The 23014-nt window shown below is 47.6% G+C and overlaps 1 protein-coding gene across 9 annotated transcripts in view; it reads left to right on the top strand.

The window, feature by feature from the left end:
- Positions 1-23014, top strand: part of UBR5 (ubiquitin protein ligase E3 component n-recognin 5) — a 2447509-nt gene that overhangs the window by 1703397 nt on the left and 721098 nt on the right. For all 9 annotated transcript variants that reach the window (XM_069621460.1, XM_069621458.1, XM_069621459.1 and 6 more), the window contains one exon: positions 8378-8595. In XM_069621460.1, coding sequence (XP_069477561.1) covers positions 8378-8595 — 218 coding nt within the window. The remainder of the gene's footprint in view (positions 1-8377; positions 8596-23014) is intronic.

Below are 23014 nucleotides of genomic sequence, written 5' to 3'. Positions count from 1 at the left end.
CGTAGCTCCGGTAACATTAAATCACGGGAGCCATATTTTTCAAGATGGCGCCCAGCCATCGTTGCTAAAATGGTTCCCGGTCTTCTTTTTTTGCCATGTCTTTGTCGAAAGGTCCTTCTAGATTTTTTCTCTGCGCGCCAAACCAGGTTTGGTCTTTTTTCATTCGAATTTTGCGGGCTTCAGGAGTGAAGACCGCCTCTGGCTCCAGAGTGTCTGGGGTAGGCAGGAAGTGAGGGAGGTACCCAAAACTCCATGTGCTTAGTCTCCTAGGAGACCCGAATGCACTCTGTGATGATTGGCTGACTGTCCGGCAAGGACAGCCACCAGGCTGGGTGAGTGGCAGCTAGGCTGGAATGAATGGGAGATAACTGAATAAAAGGCAAGTCTCTTGGCTTGGAAGGCAGAGTCGACCAGTGGAACGAAGGAACCGAAGAAGAGCTTGAAGAGGATGGCTGCTGCAACTCCTGGACCGTTGGTTTGCCCGGTGAAGCCATGCTACAGGTCCGAATCGCCAAGATCACATCGACAGAGAAGCCCTGCAAGGACGACGTCTCCCTTTGAGTTGGTAGGACCAGTCAACTCCCAAGTACGACACCTATCTCGGAGCTGGTTGTATTTCCTCAGAGTGCTGCAGGAAACCGTAGAGCCAGGGAGAGGGACACCAGATTGTATGCGTTACTTGTAAGCTGGCCGAAAACGTTTGGAAGATCCTCCGGACTCCCATGACGTTGGACCAACTGAGCCTGATCCCCCCTCAGTTGGGTTTGGTACCTCCAGAAGCAAGCAAAGTCCACCTTGACAGCCTAGTCCAATGTTGTTGCCAGTGCGGTAGCTGAAACGCGAAACAGCCACGGAAATTGAAGTTTGCCAGTTATGAGTTTTTGACCAGTCCCAGTGCCGTGCAGGAGTCCCCCGACGTCCTCCCTCTTGTCCCCACGACTGAGGCCCAGAAACAGCGAGATCTGCAGGAAGTGCCAGGAACAGAAGTCACCAGCTGCATCTTTTTCTTCATTGTAAGGTACTGTAAAACAAGACTGAGAGAATTTACCTCTCACTGTGAAAGTGCTTGAAACCTTTGTAACTCGCAGGCCTAATCAGCTTGTAACCCAACATATAATTCTTCTTTTTACAAACTACTTCCAAGAACTTGTGCAGAGACTTTTCCGTTTAACTACCACAACCGCTTTATCCTATCAAAGACTTTAGCCCGTTGGCTTTGGCCTAGTCTATTGAATTGAATTGACGCTTCTGGTGAACTCAAAGTATCTGCACTGTCTAAGAATAATTTTAACCTTTCATGTTCTAATAACCTTTGCCTTTTACTCCTCTTGAAAAGTATTCTGAAATAGTATTGAAGTATTTGTGTTATATACTTGCCTCCTTCTAATTAATTTTTTATAACTGACAGATAAATAAATTAATAAGTATTTATCAAAGAAACCTTGAGTGTTAGAGTGTATTTGAACACCTGTAATTGTAGACCTCTATGTAACATCATTACTGCTCACATTCCCCTCTTGAGTTAAGCCTGGCTGCTCAACACGCTATCAAAACTGTGTAATACAGACTTATACCAAAGGTCGGTTTGCTTACACCTGTAGTCATAGTTGTGTGTAGTATTCCCAGAGGGTAATGCATACAAACTTTTCCTTACACTTAAGCCTTGCCTTTTATGCAGGTTTCTCCCATTCATTCCAGCCTAGCTGTCAATCTCACAGCAGAGTGGTTGTCCTTGTCGGACAGCCGGCAATCACCTTTGGATGCATTCCTGTAACCAAGGGGATTAAGCACATGGAGTTTCGGGCACCTCACTCACTTCCTGCACCTGCCAGACCTACTGGTGCCAGAGGCGGGCTTCACTTGTGAGTCCCGCCACAGACAAAACTAACAGAGAGACCAACCGTGGTTTGGCCCGCAGAATAAATCTCAAGAACGACCTTCCGGATAAGAAATGGTGAAAAAAGACCGGGCCATTTTGACAAAATGGGCACCCATGGGTGCCTTACTGTGGCTGCGAATGCAGCCTGTGGTAAAAACACACAATGGTAGTAAAGATAATGTGTGCTGGGTCTAGAAAGTTACAAAATGTAAGTAAAGTCAATTTCACTTTACTGCTCTTGGAAACATTAGCTTCACCAAGAGAAGGTATTTAAACCTTTGGGAAATCTAAGAGACTTCCCTGTGCCACTGCACTGAAGGTGCTGTGTTACACAATGTAAAGATGATGCCTGTGGAGTTTGTCAGACTCCTAACTAAAAAGAAACACAGGAATTAAATCACAATAAAATTACATGAGAGATTAAAAGTCCTAAAGTCCAACAAAAGAGCTGGGCGTCTTTAAGGTAGAAGGGAATTAACACATTTCTGAGAATTCTCCCCAACAAGGATCAAGAATAGCAGATTACTCCCAAGAAAGAGGCGAAATCAAAGATTCCAGAAGCTTCATAAAGAATGTCAGTAAAGAAATAGGACAGACATTTGACAGGATAGAAGCATCCAATGATGGCTTTTTAAGCAACGGGACTACAGTGTCTTGTTTTAACTCAGCTGGAATAAGCCTGTGGCAGCAAGAGAGGGTTTACAGCCTGGGTAACAAGGGAATAATCCTCTGCAAGAGATCCTGCATGGCAGATAAAGGAATAGGATCCGATGGAGCCACTGACTTGATACATGAAATAGCGGATAGAAGAGCTTCATCAGTGAACACCGGGACGGTATCCCAGCTAACCCCAACTGGGGATCTGATCTCAGTCACAGTTGTCATAGGCCGAGAGGACTTGATTTTGTCACGAATATCTGTAATTTGTAGGTGAAAAAAGTTTGCCGATGCATCACATTGAGATTGAGAAGAGGGACCTGCTGGCAAAAAGCGTTAAGTAGAAGAGAAATATTTCACAACAGAGAAGAGTATCTTAGACTGATTGAGCATCTTCTATACTATTAGTGGAACACTGCTGTGTTGAGGTCTTAATCAGCACGTGATCATTTCTAGATGGAGAGGAAAATATAGCTTTGTCAGCAGGGTTATATGCCAGGTGCCATTTGCGCTCGGCATGACGAACCTTAAGCTTCGCAGCTCTTAGATCATCCGAAAACCCAGGTTGGGGATGGATGCTAGCGAACCTTTACAAATTTGGATGGCGCAAATTGATCTGCAGCCTGCAATAAGTGTGAAGGCAGGGTAGAGAAATCTACAGTACTGTCAGTACCACAACTTGCCCTAACTGAGGAGGCGAGAACAGACATGTTTACATTGCAGAATATTTCCTAAAAATATTGCGTTTAGTAGAGCCAGGTAACCGAGTCATAGGTGGAACCGTAAAAGAAATCAGGTAGTGGTCTGTCCAAATAAGTGGCATAACAGCCAAGACCACTACATCAGAGATAGCTGAAAAAATAAGGTCCAGAATATCACCCCACCTAACTGATGGGTGGGTTCAGTTAAAAGTTGTTTAAGCCCCAGATCTGACAAATTGTCAAACTGCACAAGAAAGGGAGCTAGTGGAGAATTGGCTCCCTGCAGGAGTTTCTGGACGCACAGTGGCTACAGGTCTTGGGCACTTGGACAGACAAGATTGACCTCAACCAGAAGTTCCGGCAAGTTCTATGATGGTGGGGAGTGCACCCACATCTCATGCAAAAAGCTAATTTTCAGATCCCACCATACCTGGATACGGTCACCACGGATGCCTCCCTAGAGGGGGGGTGGGCCCACACTGGACAGTTGCACGCCAGAGTCCTCTAGGTTCCGGAGAAAAAGGACCTTCACCTCAACATCCTGGAACTCCGAGCAGTCTTCTGGACCCTCAAATCATTCCTGCCGTTGCTGAAAGGGAAGGTGGTGAGAATCTTTACAGACTACACCGCCACCATGTTCTACAACCGGAAGCAGGGCAGGGACATGCTCACCGGCGCTCTCCCTGGATCCCAGACCCTGTGGCACTGGGCCACTCTTCAGGGCATGTTCCTCATCACATTTCACCTTGCAGGCAACAAGACCGCCATTGCAGACTCGCTCAGCAGGGAGCTGTGTTTTTACCATGAATGGGAACTTTGTCAGGGTCAAGTGTCTCTACTCTTCCATGAGTGGTGTCAACCCCGGATTGACCTCTTTGCAACATCGGCCAACTCAGAGTGCCAGATATTTGCCAGCAGGTTCCCTCAGCCAAGGATCTTAGGAGAAGCCTTTGCGTTCCGTGGGAGGCACCCTACCTGTACTCTTTCCCTCCGATCCTGCTATAAGTGATCAACACACTCTGTGTTATCGCATGGCCTCGACAGATCTGGTACCTGAACCTGCTCTGCCTGCCAGTGGCTCCATCCATCCGGCTGCCTCCATTTCCTGATCTTCTCACCAGAGAAGACGGGGGTGATTCTGCACCATGACCCGGCGTCACTGATCCTTACAGCCTGGCTCCTACAGCCTTCAAGAAAGCCAGAGCTTCCTCTACGTTGGCGTGCTACGGCCATAAATGGAAACACTTCAGTGTGGTGCAGAGCTCAGAAGATTGTGCCTCTGTGTGTCACAGCTCCGCAGGTACTTCCGTACCAGTTTTTCCCTGGCCAAGGCTGGCCTGGCTCACGCCTCTATCAAGGTGCACCTGGCTGCCACATCCCATTACACCAGGATGCCTAGTAAGCCATCCTTGTGGTCGCACAGGCTCGTCAAGGTGTTTGTGAAAGGCCTCTTCCGGACTTTTCCAGCAGTGAAAGCTCCTGCTCCAGCTTGGGAGCAGAGTCTGGTCTTGACAAAGCTTATGGGGCCCCCATTTGACCCAATGCATCGGGCCCCACTGAGGTTTCTCTTGTGGATGACTGCTTTCTTCGTGGCAATCACCTCGGCCAGGCGGGTCGGGAGATCCAGGCCCTCTCTTGCAAGCAGCCATACTTGTCCTTCCAAGCCTATGTCCAGCCGTACTTGGCCTTCCAAGCTACGAGGGTGGTGGTGGTGCGGACCCACTGCACCTTTATGCCTTTGGTTTCTTTAGAATTCCACCTCAACAGGCCTTTGGTTCTTGTTAGGGAGAATTATCTGTTTGGGCTGAATTTCCCTACCTAGTGAGTCCCCCAGCAGCTTTGCTGGATTTCTGGGGTTTCTTTTTTTCTCCTGCCAAGAGTGAGACTCTTTTACCCTCACTCTTGGACCTGTTGAAGTGTGTTTTCTTGGTTAAACCTTGTGTTGAATGGGCTATGGGGTCTTTTACTCCATAGGGCCTCATGTATTTTTGTGATGTGGGTTACACAGCACCCTCTGTGCCGTGACCCAGGGGTGTCCTAGGGACTCCCCAACATAGACTCCATACCCTGGGACTGACTACTGTCTCCCAGGGCATGTAAAGTCACCAAAGACTTTGCTAGTCTTGAATCCTGAACAGAACCAGTACAAACCATCATATTGTGGACGTACTGGCTGGGGCAATTCGATTGCCCCAGGGTCTGTTAGTCGAGGGGGCACGTCTCCGTCCCCCCTGATCGAGTTTTGGCTGGTGGCAGTGGAAACTACTTTTTATATTCGACCGCGAATATTTCCCTATGGGATTTCCCATTGTTTTAGGCTAACACATTTATTTATTTACGGTATCCTTAAACATACCGCCGGTATATATTTATTATTATAAATCCGGTTGGGACTTTTTGCCAAAACTTGATTCTAAGATGGCGTTGGCGTTCGCCTCTGTAACTCTGACCCAAAGTGGAGCCCTTTGTTCCACTTTTGGCGGGCTTCTCCACAGAAGCCCTCCAAAGTGGTGCCACTCTGTCTGGGGTACTTAGGAGGGGTGGAGGGGGATTTAGGCACCCTGGACTGAGTTACCTTGGTAACTCAAGTCGCACTCCGTCCTGATTGGCCCAAGTGGTGAGCCGGCCGGCTCACCACTTAGCATGTTTGAGTGACAGCTAGGCTGGGTGAATGGGGGTTTACTGCATAAAAGCAGGGCTTTGGGGACTGGAACTTCAGAAGTCGCCACAGGACCAAGAATCCGACGAGGGAAGAGCTGAGCCGACCTGCTTCGACGACACCACCCGGTGGAGCCCTGCTGAACCGTCTCACCACCTTTCCCGACGACCGAGGAGAACTCTTAACGGAGTGGCTCCTTCCCTTGACTGGTGGGGACAACCAGTTTTCGCCTTCTTTCCGCTTCTCGAGGTATCTCGTGGCCGCCTTGCCCGTGCCAAGCACCCCGGCAACCGGAATACCACACTTTTACCCCTAACCGCGAAAGTCGGTACAACCCTTTAACCGGAGGACTCCGCGGCTGGTTTCTTCCCGGGCAGTGCAACAACCTTCTTCTTCTGCTCTTCAGCGAGAACTTCTTCTCCCCTGACCGACGTCGAGCCTTGCTGCCACTGCCTGGAACAACTGCCACCGCTGGAGGATCCTTTCCGCTTAAGGTACCGTGTTCCGCCTGGCTTCCCTTGCCACCGACTGTACGGGGTAGATTTAGCCCCCGGCTTTCGAACCTGGGAGTGCCTGGGACACCCTGGCTAAACTTTCTAAGCCACTCTAAACTCTTTCTAACTCTTTGCAAGACTTTGAATCCCTACTAACAGTGTGATCTTGGGCACATTTTCGCTCCGGCTACTCTAAGAGTGGGCCCTGCCTAGTGACTTTTGCTCACCTGTGACTTTGTACTTCTTTGAGCCTATTGCAAGTGTTCTGGACCTTAGAGTGGTGTGTTTAACCTATTTCTGTTTCTTTTATCCCTTTCTTGAACCTACTAGAGTGTCATCTAACGTTAAGCACTCACCTCTGTTCGAATTATGTGGTGTTAACCTAGAGTTGTCTAGACAGGAGTAAGGGTTGAAACTGCTTTCATTATAACTGTGTTTGAAGTGTTTTTACTATATTTTTGCTAGAGTGATTTCTACTTATGTGTGTTTAATAAATAAATAACTATATACTTTTGAAACCAAGCTCTGGTCAGTGTTTGCTTGTGCTATTGTATTTGAGTACCTATGGTGTATACTTTACATACTGCCTAACTCTTCTTGAGGGAAGTCTGACTGCTCAGCCACAGCTACCAAGTAAATCTGGGTGGTGCAGACTGCTACCAAGTGGGTTTACTGCTATACCTGTAGTCTTAAATCTTTTGCAGTGTTCCCCAAGGGAACTGCACAGGTTTCTGCCTAACAGTTCTCCCAGTCTTCTTCCCGAACCCTTCCACATCGGCGGAAAGAACGTTGCATTTGCTGGTCGTTGCTCGTGCCTTGAAGGATTTTCAGAAGACATCTCAACTCTGGACCTGTGAATCACGGCAAGACCCAGGCTAAGGCTTCCATATCCAGGTGGATCTCAGGCTGTATCATGCAGGTCATCGATGGCCAACAGACCTCTTTTAGGCCGTCTGAGAGCCCATTCCACCATAGCCATTGCTGCGACAACTGGGATTCTCTCTGGTGTTCCCCTGCTCGACATCTGCAGGGCTGCTACATGGAGCTCCACCCACACCTTCATTAAATTCTACTGCGTCAACAGAGATTCCAGGGAGGAGTCCCGGGTCGGACAAGCAGTTCTTTGCAACCCATTTGAGGTGAGTCTGTTCCTGGGGTAAGTGTATTGCTTCTGTTGAGCCTTGCTACCACTTGTGGTTGTGAATATGTACTGTTATGTAAAATTCATGAGCATGTGAATCCATGCAAGACCCCATGCTGGCGAATGAACAAGTTACTTACCTGTAACTCCTGTTCTCCTGCATGGGTCTGGCATGGATTCACATGCAAATCCTCCCGCCTTCCCATCTGTGGCTCTTCTTAGTTCATACTACCACTTTACGTGCTATACCAAATCTGAAGATCGCCACCTGTGGTGGAGCTTAGGGAGACTGTCATTGGATGGGGGCAGTATGACACAAAGGACAGTAAATGGTTTAGAGGAGAAATGCAGTTTTCAGGCTAAAGCAAAACTGTTTTTTTTCTTTTTTTTTTTTTCTTTTTTTACTGAGGATTCCCAGCCTGACGGGGAATGTTCATGAATCCATACCATACCAATTCTGTAGAACAGGAGTTAAAGTTAAGTAACGTATTCCTTATTTTCTCTTCTCCATTGAAGATATCCTCCATAGATTCATGAGCGACCCTACCATTATCCCAAAGGATGCAATGTGTAATATGTGCGAGCAATGAAAGTGGGGAAATGTGCGCATGCTTGTGAATCTCAGAAAGATACTCAATGGTGTTCCATTGTTAAGAGTAGGCTTCTGTTTCATACCATGTGCATGGCTTCCATTGGCTTTCTGTTTCGCTCCCATGATGTGAAGATCCTGTCCAGAATTAATGTCCTCACTCATTAATGTCATTTGATGCGGCCCTGATTCTTTTGTCATGAGTTTTGAATACTGGGCAACTATCTATGTAACTTTTTTTGGATTACTTCTTTAAGGTTCTTCCAACCAAAATGTCCTATGCTGCTAATCTAAAAAACGTGATGAGCATGCAAAATCGGGAAAAGGAAGGAGAAGAACAAAATGTTCCAACAGACGAGCCAGAAAGCACAAAGTCTGGTCCTTCAGCACATGATTTGGCAGCACAACTGAAAAGCAGTTTACTGGCAGAGATTGGACTAACAGAAAGTGAAGGACCACCTCTAACATCTTTTAGGTATGGACATATTCATTACAATCAATTTACAAACATTGCCTTAACAGCTATATGGTTGTGCTCCGGTGCCTTAACAGCTATATGGTTGTGCTCCGGTACACTTAGTCAAACATCTCTTGATTATTCCAAAGGGGAACAGATTCTACGAGTTTTGAAGCAAGAACTAAAAGTAGCTCTTGGGTATAGCAAATTGCCCCACTAGCATGCGTTGCTTCTTGGGGACTTTGGGTGAGTGGGGGTTTATGTTTGTTTGTTTTCAATTAAATAAACCTTCTTAAAGGAATATTAAAGTTACATCACAACAATGAAACCCTGAAAACATGCCTGTTCGGGTTTCTTGAGGAACTGTTCAATGTTAAGGAGATTTTGCCTACAGAATCTCTGCTTAATGGATGTGAAGATATCGGTCCTAAATGAGAAAGCGGAGTGCCCACCAATTATGACATTAACCATTGAGGTAGTTTGTCGCGGAGCAGTCCTTTGGCTGCCCTCTTAGGAGGAGATTGGCTGGCAGCTTAGTAAAGTAAGATCCAACATTTTGCACTAGAGAATACACTAGAGTGATATATTTAATTTCTGATGTTTGTTAATCTGCTTAGAATCACATGCTGTGCATAGGTCCCACATCCAGTGGTCACTGCGGAGTATTGCATTTTGTTTTTCGTAGTCGAAAAGGGGACGTCGACAAGGCGTGTCTGTAACACTATCCCTATAGTGACGTGTGTTGTACCCACAATCCCTCACGCGTCGAGGTCCCTCAGATTGTTTTTTTCCGCCCAGCTACTGGTCGCCTTTACGCGGAGCTCCTCGAGAGACATTGCAGATTTCATCTCCTCGACCTTTGGTCGTTTTTTTCTATATTAATATAGACATATCGATCCCCCCCTCGACGCTGTTGTGAAGCTGTCTCCGCCGAGCAAGATCTTCGACGGAGGGGACGAGCGGAGGAGATCCTTCGGCGTTGCCGAACACGTGGCCTGGCCTCGCAGGCCAAATACAGTAGGGAGAGTGGGGGTCGTGGGACATCTCTAGTTCTTTTCTGAGAATGCCTTTCCTTTTCCCCTTCCTTTCCTTTGGGGTGGTTATCACGATTTATTGCCTCGGCTATGGAGAGGACACCCTTTAGGTTTTGCCCGCTTTGCAAGGGCAAGTTTACTTGGAAGGACAAGCATTCACGGTGTAACCGCTGCTTGCCCCTCGATCACAAAGAGGAAGGTTGCACGGCTTGTCGGCTTCTTAAGCAGAAAACTCTAAAAGACCGTAGGGTTAAGAGGTGGGCGGCCTACGCTATGTCGAAGGCCGACGCTCCACCCACCGTCGCTACCTCCGACAGTGACGAGGAACGTGATACCACGACCTCCGCTACGGAAGTCGAAAACCCCCCTAGAGAGCGCACACGCGCTTCGTCGTCTGTCCCCGGCCCCGACGGGCTCGGCTCACGCCCTGCTTATGGGGATGAACACCCCGGCAACATGGACGCACACAAGACCACACATAAGCACACAACCCATGGCTCTTCTTCGTCGAAGGCGAAGAGAGCATCAGCGCCCAAGGAGACGCAGGTTTCACCGGCGGCCTCCTCGGACCGTTCGGGTTCGAAGTCCCTCTCGCAACCGCAGCCGCGACCAGCGACTGGGCTTTCGGCAAATAAGGGCGCCGCCCCCAAATCATCGGCCGGAGTGCATCAGCAGAAAGCGCATGCCGCCGTAGAGCGATCGACACCCATAACGTCGAAACCACAGCCCTCCGCTGACAAACGAGTCGCTGAGAGCTTGGCAAGGATCGTGGTAGCCGACGCCCACAAGCGTACGCCGAAAGACTCGTCGAGCGCTACGCAAATGTCGAAAGACACGCCGAAAAGACAGGGACGATCTCCTTCAGTCGAAGGGATTCCCAACACACCTGAAGGCTTTTCGGAGGGCGACGGGACACTTTCCTCGACGTTGTGGGAGAGGTTGAGCCGTTTTCAGCTACAAGACACCAATTTTCCCCCGCTAGACCGCTCGGGAGTACCCCATGAAACCATGGAAAGGCTCCATCTCTGCATGGAAAGAATGGAGAGGTTTATGAATACCCAGAACCCTCCCACTCCCAAGAGAATAAGAGAAGGGCCTCAGGAGGACCCCAGGGGTAAAATTCCAAGACTAGTCAATCCCCACCAAGACACAGCCTCAGACTTCCATAGTGTGTATGACCTCACTGGGGAAGAACATTATTTTGAGGAAGAGGATGATTTTATAGACGAGGAAGAGGGACGGAACCAGGAGGAAGGTCTGGAAGACAGCCCAGACTTGGTAGGAGAAGGCTTCGGAGAAAATCCAGAAAAAGGACCTTCTCACCCCTGGCAATCCCCATCAATATACTCTGACACTGATGTCCTGAACCTAAATCCTCCTGACAATTCACCTATTAGAAACACGTCTCCCATTGACGATCAGCCCACATTTAATGCCCTGTTGCGCAGAGCAGCAGCACACTTCGAACTGGACACTAGGGAGCTCTCCCCTGAATTAGACTTTGTGGAAAGAGTAATTAAGGAAAAACCCCCGGTCAGTCGGACCATTCCCCTCCTCGCTTCGGTGAAGAGAAGAATCATCCCTTCGCTGTCCACACCCGCACTAATCAGAGGGGTCAATCCTAGAATTGAAAAACTTTTCACTCCTTCACCCTCAGACCCGCTGTACATCAGGGGACATTCCATTCCGGATTCCCTGGTAGTAACCAACACAAGAAAGAGGGCAGGGGTACCACTTTCCACCAGTGAGGCACCACCTGACAAGGAGGGCAAGCGGTTATATGCCCTTGCAAAAAGAGTAACATCCTCGGCTGCCTTTTCGGCAAGAATTGCAAACAACAATTCTTTGCTCGCTAGCTATGCGGACGCGCAGTGGGCCAAACTGCGCAAAGACGCCGAAGAAGCGCCGGAACCATTACGTACACGCCTGCTTACAACTATTGACGAAGGAACCCAGGTCAACCAGAGTATTGTAAAGAGCTCTCTGGATGCGGCATAAACTGCGGGACGTTCCCTAGTTCAGGGAATCATCCTAAAACGCCACGTATGGCTGCGCAACTCAGGGTTCAAACCGGAGACACAGGCGTCTTTAATAAATAAACCTGTTGAAGACTCAAACCTCTTCGGGAAAGCGGTGGATGAGGCTCTGGAGATGGCTAAAAGAGTTCGATACTATCAAAACTCTTGACCAAATCTCTAAGCCCTCTACCAGGCGCGGCTATGGCAACAAACGCTTTTTTCGTGGCCAACGCCAACAACAAAACCAGCAGCAACAATACCCTGCCACCATTTTCCAGACCAATAGTGGCCAGTACAGCCAAAGAGGACAGCGCCGGGGCAAAGGAAGAGGGTGGGGGTCCACCCCCAGAGGCTCCCAAGCCCCTAACAACACCAAGTGACGCGAAGATTCGCGTCCCCTCCCATGCAACACCGGTCGGGGGCCGGATAACATCCTTTCTTCCAGCATGGGAGGGTATAACGTCAGACCGCTGGGTACTTTCCACCGTAGCCCACGGATACTGCATCGAATTCAACAGTTCCCCAACATACAAACCCCCGAGGGGACGACGCATGTCACCGGAACATCTTGACATCCTTCTACAAGAAGTACAACAACTGCTGGAAAAAGGAGCCATAGAGGTCGTGCCTCTATCTCAGGTAACGGAAGGTATTTATTCAGTGTACTTCCTTGTACCCAAAAAGGATCTAACCATATTAGATCTGCGCCCAGCGAACAAGTTCATCAAACCCCAAAAGTTTTGTATGGTGACCTTACAGGAAGTGATCCCACTGCTATCACAGGGAGATTACATGACAACATTGGACATGAAAGATGCATACTTTCATATTTTAATGTTGCCAGCGCACAGAAGATACCTCCGGTTCATGATAGAGGGCAAACACTACCAGTTCAGAGTGCTACCCTTCGGCATAGCATCAGCACCGAGGGTATTCACGAAGGTGCTGGCAGTGGCAGCGGCCCACCTGCGCAGGTTGTCCATCCCAGTTTACCCTTACCTCGACGACTGGCTCATAACAGGGGATTCTTACAAAACATGCTTCTCCAATAACCAAAAGACTGTAGACCTTTTGTTCCAGTTGGGCTTCTCCATCAACGAAAAGAAGTCCAGCCTAGACCCCAGCCAAATCAAACAATTCCTAGGGGCTCTAATTCAAACAAAGGACGGCCTCGTCTTCCCCTCCAAAGAGAGGGTCCAAAACATGCTGTTTCAGATCCCTCAATATGTGACCGGTCGAGAGGTGACGGTACGCAAAGCAATGCGCTTGCTAGGCATGATGGCGTCGTGTATTTATTTGGTACCTCACGCGCGCCTGCGCATGCGCCCAATGCAAGATTGGCTCAACAGCCAGTGGTGTCAGGCCAGCGGACTATGGGACGATCTAGTGGTGGTCTCGCAGGCCCTAGTTCTCTCGCTACGGTGGTGGACAAAGGAAAACCTGGAAAAAGGGAAACCCTTTGCCACACCCGCGGCGGAAGCCACTCAAACCACAGACGCATCCCTCACAGGATGGGGGGCTCACCTATCCCATCAGACTGCTCACGGAGAGTGGACTCCAAACGTAGCATCCAAACACACCAATCTTCTGGAGCTACTAGCGGTGTTCAAGGCGCTAAAAGCCTTCCAGGAACACCTACAAGGCAGGACAGTGATGGTCCTTACAGACAGCACCACAGCCATGTATTACATCAACAAGCAGGGGGGAACCCACTCTCCAGGACTGTCCAAACTGGCCCAAAACATATGGAAGTGGGCTCTCAAACAGAATATGTTCCTTCTGTCACAACATGTACCAGGGGAACTCAATCTGCTGGCAGACAAACTCAGCAGGGATTTCCCCCTGCCCGAAGAGTACGAATGGCGACTGCACGAAGACATCGTCTTCGACGTCTTCACGCAATGGGGATTCCCAGAAATAGACCTGTTCGCAACCCTGGAGAACACACAATGCCAAAGTTACGCCTCCAGGTACCCCCAGAACCAATCCAAGGGGAACGGTCTGTCGATTCAATGGTCAGGGAAATTTGTTTACGCTTTTCCCCCGACTCCCCTTCTCAACAAGGTGGTGCACAAGATGCACCAGGAACAAGTAACCATGATACTGGTGGCCCCAATGTGGGCCCGACAGCCATGGTTCGCTCACTTGATGGAGATGTCTCTATCTCCCCCAGTGAAACTCCCCTGCCCGTACAACATGCTGTCACAAGACAGGGGCAGGACTCTGCATCCATGCCCCCAGAACATGAACTTAGCAGCCTGGCTCCTGAAATCATAGAATTTGGACATCTACAGCTCCCGCAGAGATGCATGGACATCCTCAGGGAAGCCAGAAAACCTAACACTCGTCACTGCTATTCTAGCAAATGGAAGAGATTTGTCATCTGGTGCAGAGGAAAGAGCATCAACCCAATTGACTGCTCTCCCACACATATTGTTCTATACCTGACCCATTTATTGGATTCAGGTCTAGTGTTCAATTCCATTAAAGTCCACCTAGCGGCACTTTCTGCATACACCACTTCCCAACTCAAAGTGTTGTGGTGCAAGATCCCTGTTATAAAAGCCTTCATGGAGGGAGTAAAGAGAATACACCCCCCGATAGCTGACCCAGCTCCCGGATGGGACCTTAACGTGGTACTTACCAAACTCATGGGCTCACCATTTGAACCCATGCACAAAGCATCGCTTAAAGACCTCACTCTTAAGACTGCTTTTCTAATAGCTATCACCTCCATCAGGAGAGTAAGTGAACTACAGGCTCTTTCTGTTCTAGACCCCTTTGTTACAGTTCAGAGATAAAGTGGTTCTACGCCCTCACCCAAGGTTTGCTCCGAAATTCATCTCAAAATTCCACGTAAACCAGTCTAATGAACTACCAGCGTTCTTTCAAAATCCTTCCAACTTGGGAGAAAGGACTCTGCACACACTAGATGTCCGCAGAGCGGTCATGTTCTACATGGAAAGAACCAGACCACTGAGGAAGACTAATCAGTTCTTCGTCTCGGTGGCAGCAGGAAGAGAAGGAGATGCAGTTTCAAAGTCCACTATTTCTAGATGGATTGTTCAATGCATCACTCTCTGCTATACTCTTGCTAAGAGAGAACTGCCCTTTAGGCCAAGAGCACATTCTACTCGAGGCACGGGGGCGTCCATAGCATTCATTGCAAATGTTCCCCTTGAGTCCATCTGCAAAGCGGCTACCTGGAGTTCTGTGCACACCTTTACAAAACACTACTGTCTAGATGCACACTCTAGATCTGACTCCCAGGTGGGTCAGGCAGTATTAAGACATCTTTTCTCTACTGTTCCTTCTCATAACCCACCGCCAACTCCGGGTACTGCTCGCTAGTCTATGCACAGCATGTGATTCTAAGCAGATTAACAAACATCAGAAGACAATGCATTACTTACCGTAAAAGCATTTCTGATGGTTGTATCTGCTTAGATTCACATGCGCCCACCCTTCCTCCCCGCTTGGATGGAAGGAACATAGACATCCTTTTCTATATTTCTCGCTTTTCTGTACTCACTCACGTCTAGAAGGCTCCCTCAGGGCAGAAAAATACAAACAGAGGGACCTCGACGCGTGAGGGATTGTGGGTACAACACACGTCACTATAGGGATAGTGTTACAGACGCGCCTTGTCGACGTCCCCTTTTCGACTACGAAAAACAAAATGCAATACTCCGCAGTGACCACTGGATGTCGGACCTATGCACAGCATGTGAATCTAAGCAGATACAACCATCAGAAATGCTTTTACGGTAAGTAATGCATTGTCATATTACTCATATACTGAAAAATATATACACTACATGTTGCACACAAAATATGAATAGACCAATATATACTTTACAATAAATGGTGTAACTTGTGTGTTCTTTTAAAGATACTAAATGGCCTTAGACCAGACCCTTCCCACACCGTAAGTCAGTACAAGGATAATCCTACACCTTATAATACTAAAGGGGGTGTCCTAGAAACGGGTATGGTTCATACACGCAGTCACAACATGGTATGGACAGTGGTATTTTCCTCACTTGCACCTAGTGTATCAGAATAATACTGTAAGCATTATTATCACACTTAGCTAGTAAATAAGGAGTGGAAAAGGTTTAAACGTGTGCGCCGACAATGTTCAACAAAGTAATGCAAAGCAAAGTAACAACACTGGGCATAAACAGGTCCCACTATACTTAAAATCCCATGTAGATTATAAGTGATATAATTGACTGTTTTGTACCTTCTAATTTTAAATGGTGCATATTTTAATTTGTGTAAAATAGTGTTAAATCAATTGTTCTAGTATTTTATCATTTTTAAATTGTTTGTAATGTGGATGGTAATGTTTTAATTGCTATATATAGATGGTGTGTAGGTTTGTTTATTAAAGCAAACCATAAATACATTTTAAAAAGTTACTTTAATCAGTTTTTCTCAATGTATTGAGTTAGTGATTTATTATTCAGAATTGAATATAAAATGGGGGTGGGTGGGGGGGGGGATTGGGAGCCCCAGCAAGATGGTCGTGACCTAGTGGACCTTGCATAATGGAGTTACCTTCTCCATGAAAAGTAACCGCCTGGGACAGGCACCCAATGGAGTATGAGTGCTGCATCGGCAATGTTTGCTGAACACTGTGGATGGTGTGATCAGGCAGGTACCATATAGGAGGCGAGTGACTGCACACACTGTGGTCGACCTGGAGGACCCGTACAAGAGTACGGATGGAGTGGCTGCCATGCGCTGTGACACAGACGGCCAAATCGTGTTAAAGTAAACAAATGCGATAAAGGGTCACTGACCTCTGTGGGAACTAAAACCGCAAGTAGGTGACCGTGCGACCCACACAAGCATTGAACCTCCCGCCCGCTGCTATGGGATGCACTTCTGTGAAAGGCAAGGTTTGTTTAGGCCTGAAGGTGGTCGATCAGGTGTTCTCCAAAGAGCTGGAAGCAACCCCCTCACCCCTCTCCTTGGCTGCATCTACAGCACTGTGATGAGGAGCTCACTGCTTTTGGCCACACACCACCTATCATGAACTGTCTCATCGAGACATTAGGTTCCCTCCCCCCACACACGGTGCACAGAGGGGCGGGTGACGAACGTTGGTGATGGCAGTCCACACTGTACGTGGCTAGCGGGACCTGGGAGCGCTATGTGTCTTGATGCATTCAAACCAGCGACTGTTCCTTTTTAAGAAGATCCTGACACGGCACCCCTAAGGACCTTAGCCTGCACAAGCTGGTACCTGCAGATGCCTGTATGGAATAGTTCACCAGTATGGAATATGACTGAAACTTACAAGCTATATAGAAGTGCCTGGGTTAGAGATCACCCGCTTCCCACACAAAAACACCCACCCTAACAAACTTAAATCTATGGTCCAACGGATGCTGCACCCACCCACAGGCAATATCTAATGGGGCGAAATGATACAACAAAGATGAGTCAGCATTGCCTATTTAGCCACTTTCACCCGGATCGAACCGTGGACTAACCGCCCCTCTGTCCTCTCATGGTCTCCACCCACCCTCTGTTTCCCTCCAAGAATGCTGTATAGATCCCCGGACTCAGACTGAGAGCCCAATGAAATAGTGACCCATGAAGAGACACCGCTGGATCCATGCAGATCCAGGTGTGCACTAAAATGGTTAACACAACTTCAACCAATCCATCAGGAAATGAAAACGATAAACCAGCGAACGCTAGAGACCAACAATACTGTCCAGGATATAATGAAGGAATTTAGACACAACTGGGCACATCAACCGCAGAGCACCAGTCCTTAAACCAAATAAGAGAGAGAGGCCCAGGATTATAACGGTGAGATTCATGAATTGGCCACATAAACTGTGATGAAATCCCTTCGATCGAAAGGGACAGTACAAAATGTAGGGGTTGCCATAAGGCTAATTAATGTTTTATCGGCTGAGGTGTCTAGGAAACTAAAGTAATTTCACTCATCTTTTAGGTACTCAAAAACTCTGAACATCATACACTACCTTAAATTATCAGTTTATATGGTGCCTGTGATTCTGGAAATGGATTGGAGGGACAGAGCCTCCATATCGTTGTCCTTTATTGCTTTATCATGTATGTTTTGTCTTGTTTTCCGTGCAGGAGTTCATGTGGGACTCCTGGCAGTGTAGCTCTTCCTCTTTTTGGTTTGGTGAAAAGACCCTTGGTGTTAGGGAGAATTCCCTTATAAGGCTAATTTCTCCAAACCTAGTGAGTCCCCAGCAGATTTGCTGGATTTTGGGGTTTGCTTTTTTTCTCCTGCTAAGAGTGAGACTCTTTTCCTCCCACTCTTAGGCATGATTTGAGGTATGTCTCTGACGTTTTGTGTGCTTATGGGCTATGGGGTCTTTTACTCCATAGGGTATCATCTGTTTTTTGTGTATGTGTTACACAACACCCGCAGTGTAGTAACACAGGGGGTGTCATAGTGACCCCCAAACAGACTCCATACCCTGGGACTGACTACTGTCTCCCAGGGCATGTAAAGTCACCATTGACTTTACTAGTCCAAAATTGTGAACAGAACCAGTACAAACCATCATATGGTGGAAGTACTGGCAGGGGTTAATTCGATTGCCCCCGGGTCTGTTTTCAAGGGGGCACTGTCCGGTCCCCCCCCCCTTGTCGAGTTTCTGGCTCGTGGCAGTGGTTACCATGCAAAATATTCCACCAGAATATTTCCTATGGGATTTTCCCATCGATTTTAAACACCACTTTTTGGTGCAATGTTAAAGATACCGCCGGTTCATTTATTTAATATTAAATCTACGCTTGGGTCTTTTTGCCAGAACTCTTTTCTAAAATGGCGTTCGTGTCCGTCTCTGTAACTCCAACCAAGGTCGGGCCCTTTGTTCCACTTTTTGGCGGGCTTCTCCACAGAAGCCCTCCAACTGGTGCCACTCTGTCTGGGTTCCACAGGATGTGTGGGTGGGGGAATTGGCACACTGGACTGCGTTGCCTTAGCTACTCAAGTCGCACTCTGTTCTGATTGGGCCAGTGGTGAGCCGCCCAGCTCACCACTTAACATGTTTGAGTGACAGCTAGGCTGTACAATGGGTTTTTTTCTGCATAAAAGCAGGGCTTTTGGGACTGGAACTTCAGAAGTTGCCACAGGACCTAAAGCCGAGCCATCTGCAACGATGACACCACCGGTGGAGCCCTGCTGCAACGACCTCACCACTTTCCCGACGACAAGAGATCCTCTGCTGGAAGAGTCTTCTCCCTCTGAGCTGGTGGGATCAACCAGTTCGCCATTTCGCCTTCCAGGACGTCTCTTGGTGGAATCGCCTGTGCCAAGCACCCCAGCGGTCGGATAGCCAAGCTGCACCACTGTGACCGCGAATACCAGGAACACACCTTTTCACCGACGAACTCCGCGGCTGGTTTCTTCCCTGGGCAGTGCAATGACTCCAAGTTTCCTCATTGACTAGATACTCTCTTCCCCTGGTCGAAACCACGAACTGCACCCGCTGCCAGGAACAACTGCCACCGCTGGAGCTTCCTCACTCTTTAAGGTACTGTGTTCTACCTGGCCTCCCTTTCTTCGGTTTGCCCAAGGTGACCCTTAAATCCTTGACTTACCAACTGGGTTGGCTCCCAGACCTTCTAACTTTGTCTTTTGAACCACCCCAACCTCTTTTGAACATTTCTACAAAGACTTGAACGCATTGCTAAACCGTGTGATCTTGGGCACATTTCGCCTTGCTCCATTCAAAGTGGGCCTGGCCTATGAACTTTGGCTCTACAGTATACCCTGCCTTCAGTAACTTGATTTTGTCTCTTAAAAGTGTTGGGAACTGTTTTATTTTTATGAGCTTCCTTTTTCTCTCCCTTTAACCTAATTATTGGAGTGCCATCTGAGTTAAACGCTCACCTCTGTTTTGACTAAAAGTGGTGTTTTAACTTAGACTTGTCTAGTAATTGCTAAGGGAGGTGTAAATACTTTCGTGATTGTGTTGGAACTTGCTTTTGAGTAATAGTGCTAGTGTATTTTCTAAAGTGTGTGTTAAATAAATAATTATATACTTTTGATACAAAGCTCTGGTCAGTGTTTGCTTGTTCTGCTGTGTTTTTGGCCCTATTGTGTATCCTCTGTATACTGCCTCTCTCTTCTTGAGAGAAGTCTGACTGCTCAGCCACAGCTACCAGTTAAATCTGGGTGGTACAGACTGCTACCAATTGGGTTTCTGCTTACTCCTGTAGTATTAATTTTTTTGCAGTGTTCCCCAAGGGAACTGCACAGGATTCTACCTAATGAAAAAAGTACCACTTCAGTTTTCTACATCTCAGGCGCCTATCAGCTAAAAAAGCATATGCAGCAGGTATTGAAGGGAGGTTGGGCAAGCATACAAGAAAACAGTTGTGAATTAGTTGACAAGTTAGTAATATTGTTTGATTATCTTCTAGGTCATCTACAGAACAGTCCATATCGAGGATAGTTCTGAAGGCCAGGGCTATAGAAGAAACCTGCATTTAATTTCCCCACTTCCCCTTTCCCCTTGGGTTTGCCAACTTGATAGTTGTAACTAAAAGATTGTTGGGTCGGCAGGCTTGGGGGTCTTGTGGGCTATCTTCTCTCCTGCAGGAATTCTCGAGCTGGACCTGACCGAATTAAAGGCCCATGTAACTAATCCTGCCTGAGTGAAGATGGACCCAGAGTTGAGTTTGCGTGCATTAGGGAAAATGTTGATGGAGAATATGAAGGTGGCTAGAAAGTAAACCTCGTCTTTAGGTGCAAAAATGTAGGAACTAAGTAGTTTTGTACACAAGTCAGATTTTGCAAGCCCCTCAAAGTTGAGCAAGGAAATTGAAAGGGAATCCCCAGTCTTGTAACCAGAGGGATGTATAGAGTGGCAGATGAGTGCGTCTGGGGAAAATAAAAAGGTTCATATTACTACGGGAATATCTTGAATTACCACATCTTTAGCGCCTCCCAAAAGATTTGTTGGGGATTTGAGGAAATACAAGTCATTCATAATGCAATGCGAGTTGCACTTTGTGTAGACTAGAGTTTTTCCCACAGGAACTTCTAATGTGGCATTCCTGATTTCCTATTTATTGGGGGAAGCAGCAGCATGGTTGGTTCCTTTGGTGTTAATGGGGGCTGCCGAGTTACACAGTTGGGCTGAGTTTAAGAGTGAGTTTGGTAAGATATTTGACAGGAGAACGTCATCTGTGTGTAGATGGAGAACTACTGGAATTACGTCAGGGAAGTAGAGAGCTAGTGGCTTATATCATTCATTTCAGGGCCTTTGTATTGGAGAGTGGGTGGCCAGAGGAAAAAGGAGCTTCACTTTTTTAAAGGGTTTACATGAGGAACTCTTTGGCAACTACAGTAGAGACCAACCTAGTGAAGATTTAATCTCGTTAGTCATACAACTAGATGTTTGATTAACCGAAAGCAGGTCATTAAGGCGATTACTTTTTTCCCTAGGTAGGGTTTGTAGTAGGAGTGAGCGAACTAAGACAGATCAGGTAGTGAGAGAGGTAAGGGGTCCTCTGCGTGAAAGTCAAGTGAGGCCACCCCTGACCAAGGAGGAGAAAGGCAGGAGGTGCAATGAAAATCTGTGTTTCATACTGCAGGGACAGTACTAATTTCGTGGATAGATGTCCACGCACTCCAAAGTGGTTCACGCTGTTTGCTGGAAGAGGTTAACTGGTGGCAAATACCATTCAGACTCCTGTGCCGCATATCACTCTAAATGTGTCCTTAATCTGGGAAGGTAAGCTTAGATGTGGAGGTCCATCTGTGATTGACTCGGGAGCAAATGGGAATTGTATGGATCTTACATTGGCTAATAGACTGGGAGTGCCTGTGGTTAAAAAGGGAGTTCCTGAACAAGTGAAAGCAGTAGATGGCACACAACTTACATCAGGATTAATTACACAAATGACTAGTCTGTTGGAATGAGGATTGGAGAAGGGCATAGTGAGGACAGTCTTTGAGCTTATAGATGCACAACAGTTAGATAATTCTTGGAATGCCCTGGCTTACTTTATACAATCCCATTGTGAGGAAAAAGGGTCTAGTTCTAGTAAAACGGCAGCTAAGAAAAGTTGCAGGCAGGAAAATGACTCAAACGTTTCCTATGAGCCTCCTGCCAGTTGGAACAGGTGTGTGTAATTATGAGGGCACTTAAGCCTCTCCCCGGCCCGTCCTGCTTGTTGGTGATTTTGTATGCAGGCACGGGTCGGAGGAGGCAGGCATTGGCTTTCATGCAGAAGACTCGGTTCCGACGGTCATACTGTGCTGTGCTGCTTTATCCCTCATGAGGCATCTGTACTGGTATGCTATTGTTACTGCGGTCGGGCCCAGGCGGTGAAGGACGTTTCCTTCTCACACTCCCTCTCGAGGCGCATACGGTGGCGGGGCTGCCAATGCTGGATTCCTCATTGCCTGGAGGAGGAGCTGGCAAGCCTCCTCAGGCCTTAGTTAAGTCGAAACCTGTTTCTTTGAAGTTCATGAACACATTTGTTGTCGGGTGCAGACACACCGTTTCTATTCCTTTATTTGCATAAACTTTGCTGCACTGTTAGTGCAGGTGTCTATTAAGGGCTACGAAGGGGAGCATGTGCATGTGCAGTCCTTTTGACTATTGATCTTGCTGGGCAGGTTCTGACCTGTCGTTTGGATGCCCCATAACCGCACACGTTGATTGAACTTAGTCACAGAGAAATGGGAGCTTGCTGAGTTGTTTATGGTTGCTTGCTTTTGTTGTAAATGTATTGTGACCAAGTCAGTTTAGGGCAATTTACAAGCACCTTCTACTGGCTAACTGGGCAGGAGGGCAATTCTGGTGGTTATTAATTTGCTCACTGAGCTTAAGTGATGTGCTGTGACCCACACCTATGTTGTATGTTTCCTATGTTGTTGCTGCACGTTATCTATGGCCATCAATAACGTTCCATGTGCTTATGTTTGTGGCTATGTCAGGGGTATCTAGGAATACAGGAGGCAGGTTGAATCCTAACCAAGAAGGATTCATGTTCAGGTTGTGCAAGATATGTTATGTATGTTTTTTTCCCCTACTCCCCTTCCCCATCCATATGCAAGTTTTCCTAACCCTCTATCCGGTGACCCCAACACCCCCTACCGATGCACAACCCCTCCTTAACCCACTTCCCCCCTTCGGCTGCTCTTGTGGTACCTGTGCTTATGAAGACCAGGGCCCTATGCCAACCAAGGTTGGAGGGGTCTACTTCTTTTGGCTTCCGTGATACTCCAGGGGTGTGACACCCATGATAGATTGGGGGAAGAGAACAGTGGAATTTAAGTCTGAGTTTTGTAGAGAGCAATGGACAGGGGAGGTAAAGGAGGTGGAACAGGAAAACGTTTCTGATGTTCAAAGGTTTTGTTTGGCT

This window comes from Ambystoma mexicanum, chromosome 5q (assembly GCF_040938575.1).
Source record: "Ambystoma mexicanum isolate Mex_15411 chromosome 5q, UKY_AmexF1_1, whole genome shotgun sequence".
In the NCBI taxonomy this organism is placed as follows: Eukaryota; Metazoa; Chordata; class Amphibia; order Caudata; family Ambystomatidae; genus Ambystoma; species Ambystoma mexicanum.
The sequence above is the reverse complement of the archived record's forward strand: the minus strand, read 5'-3'. Positions and strand labels throughout refer to the sequence as shown.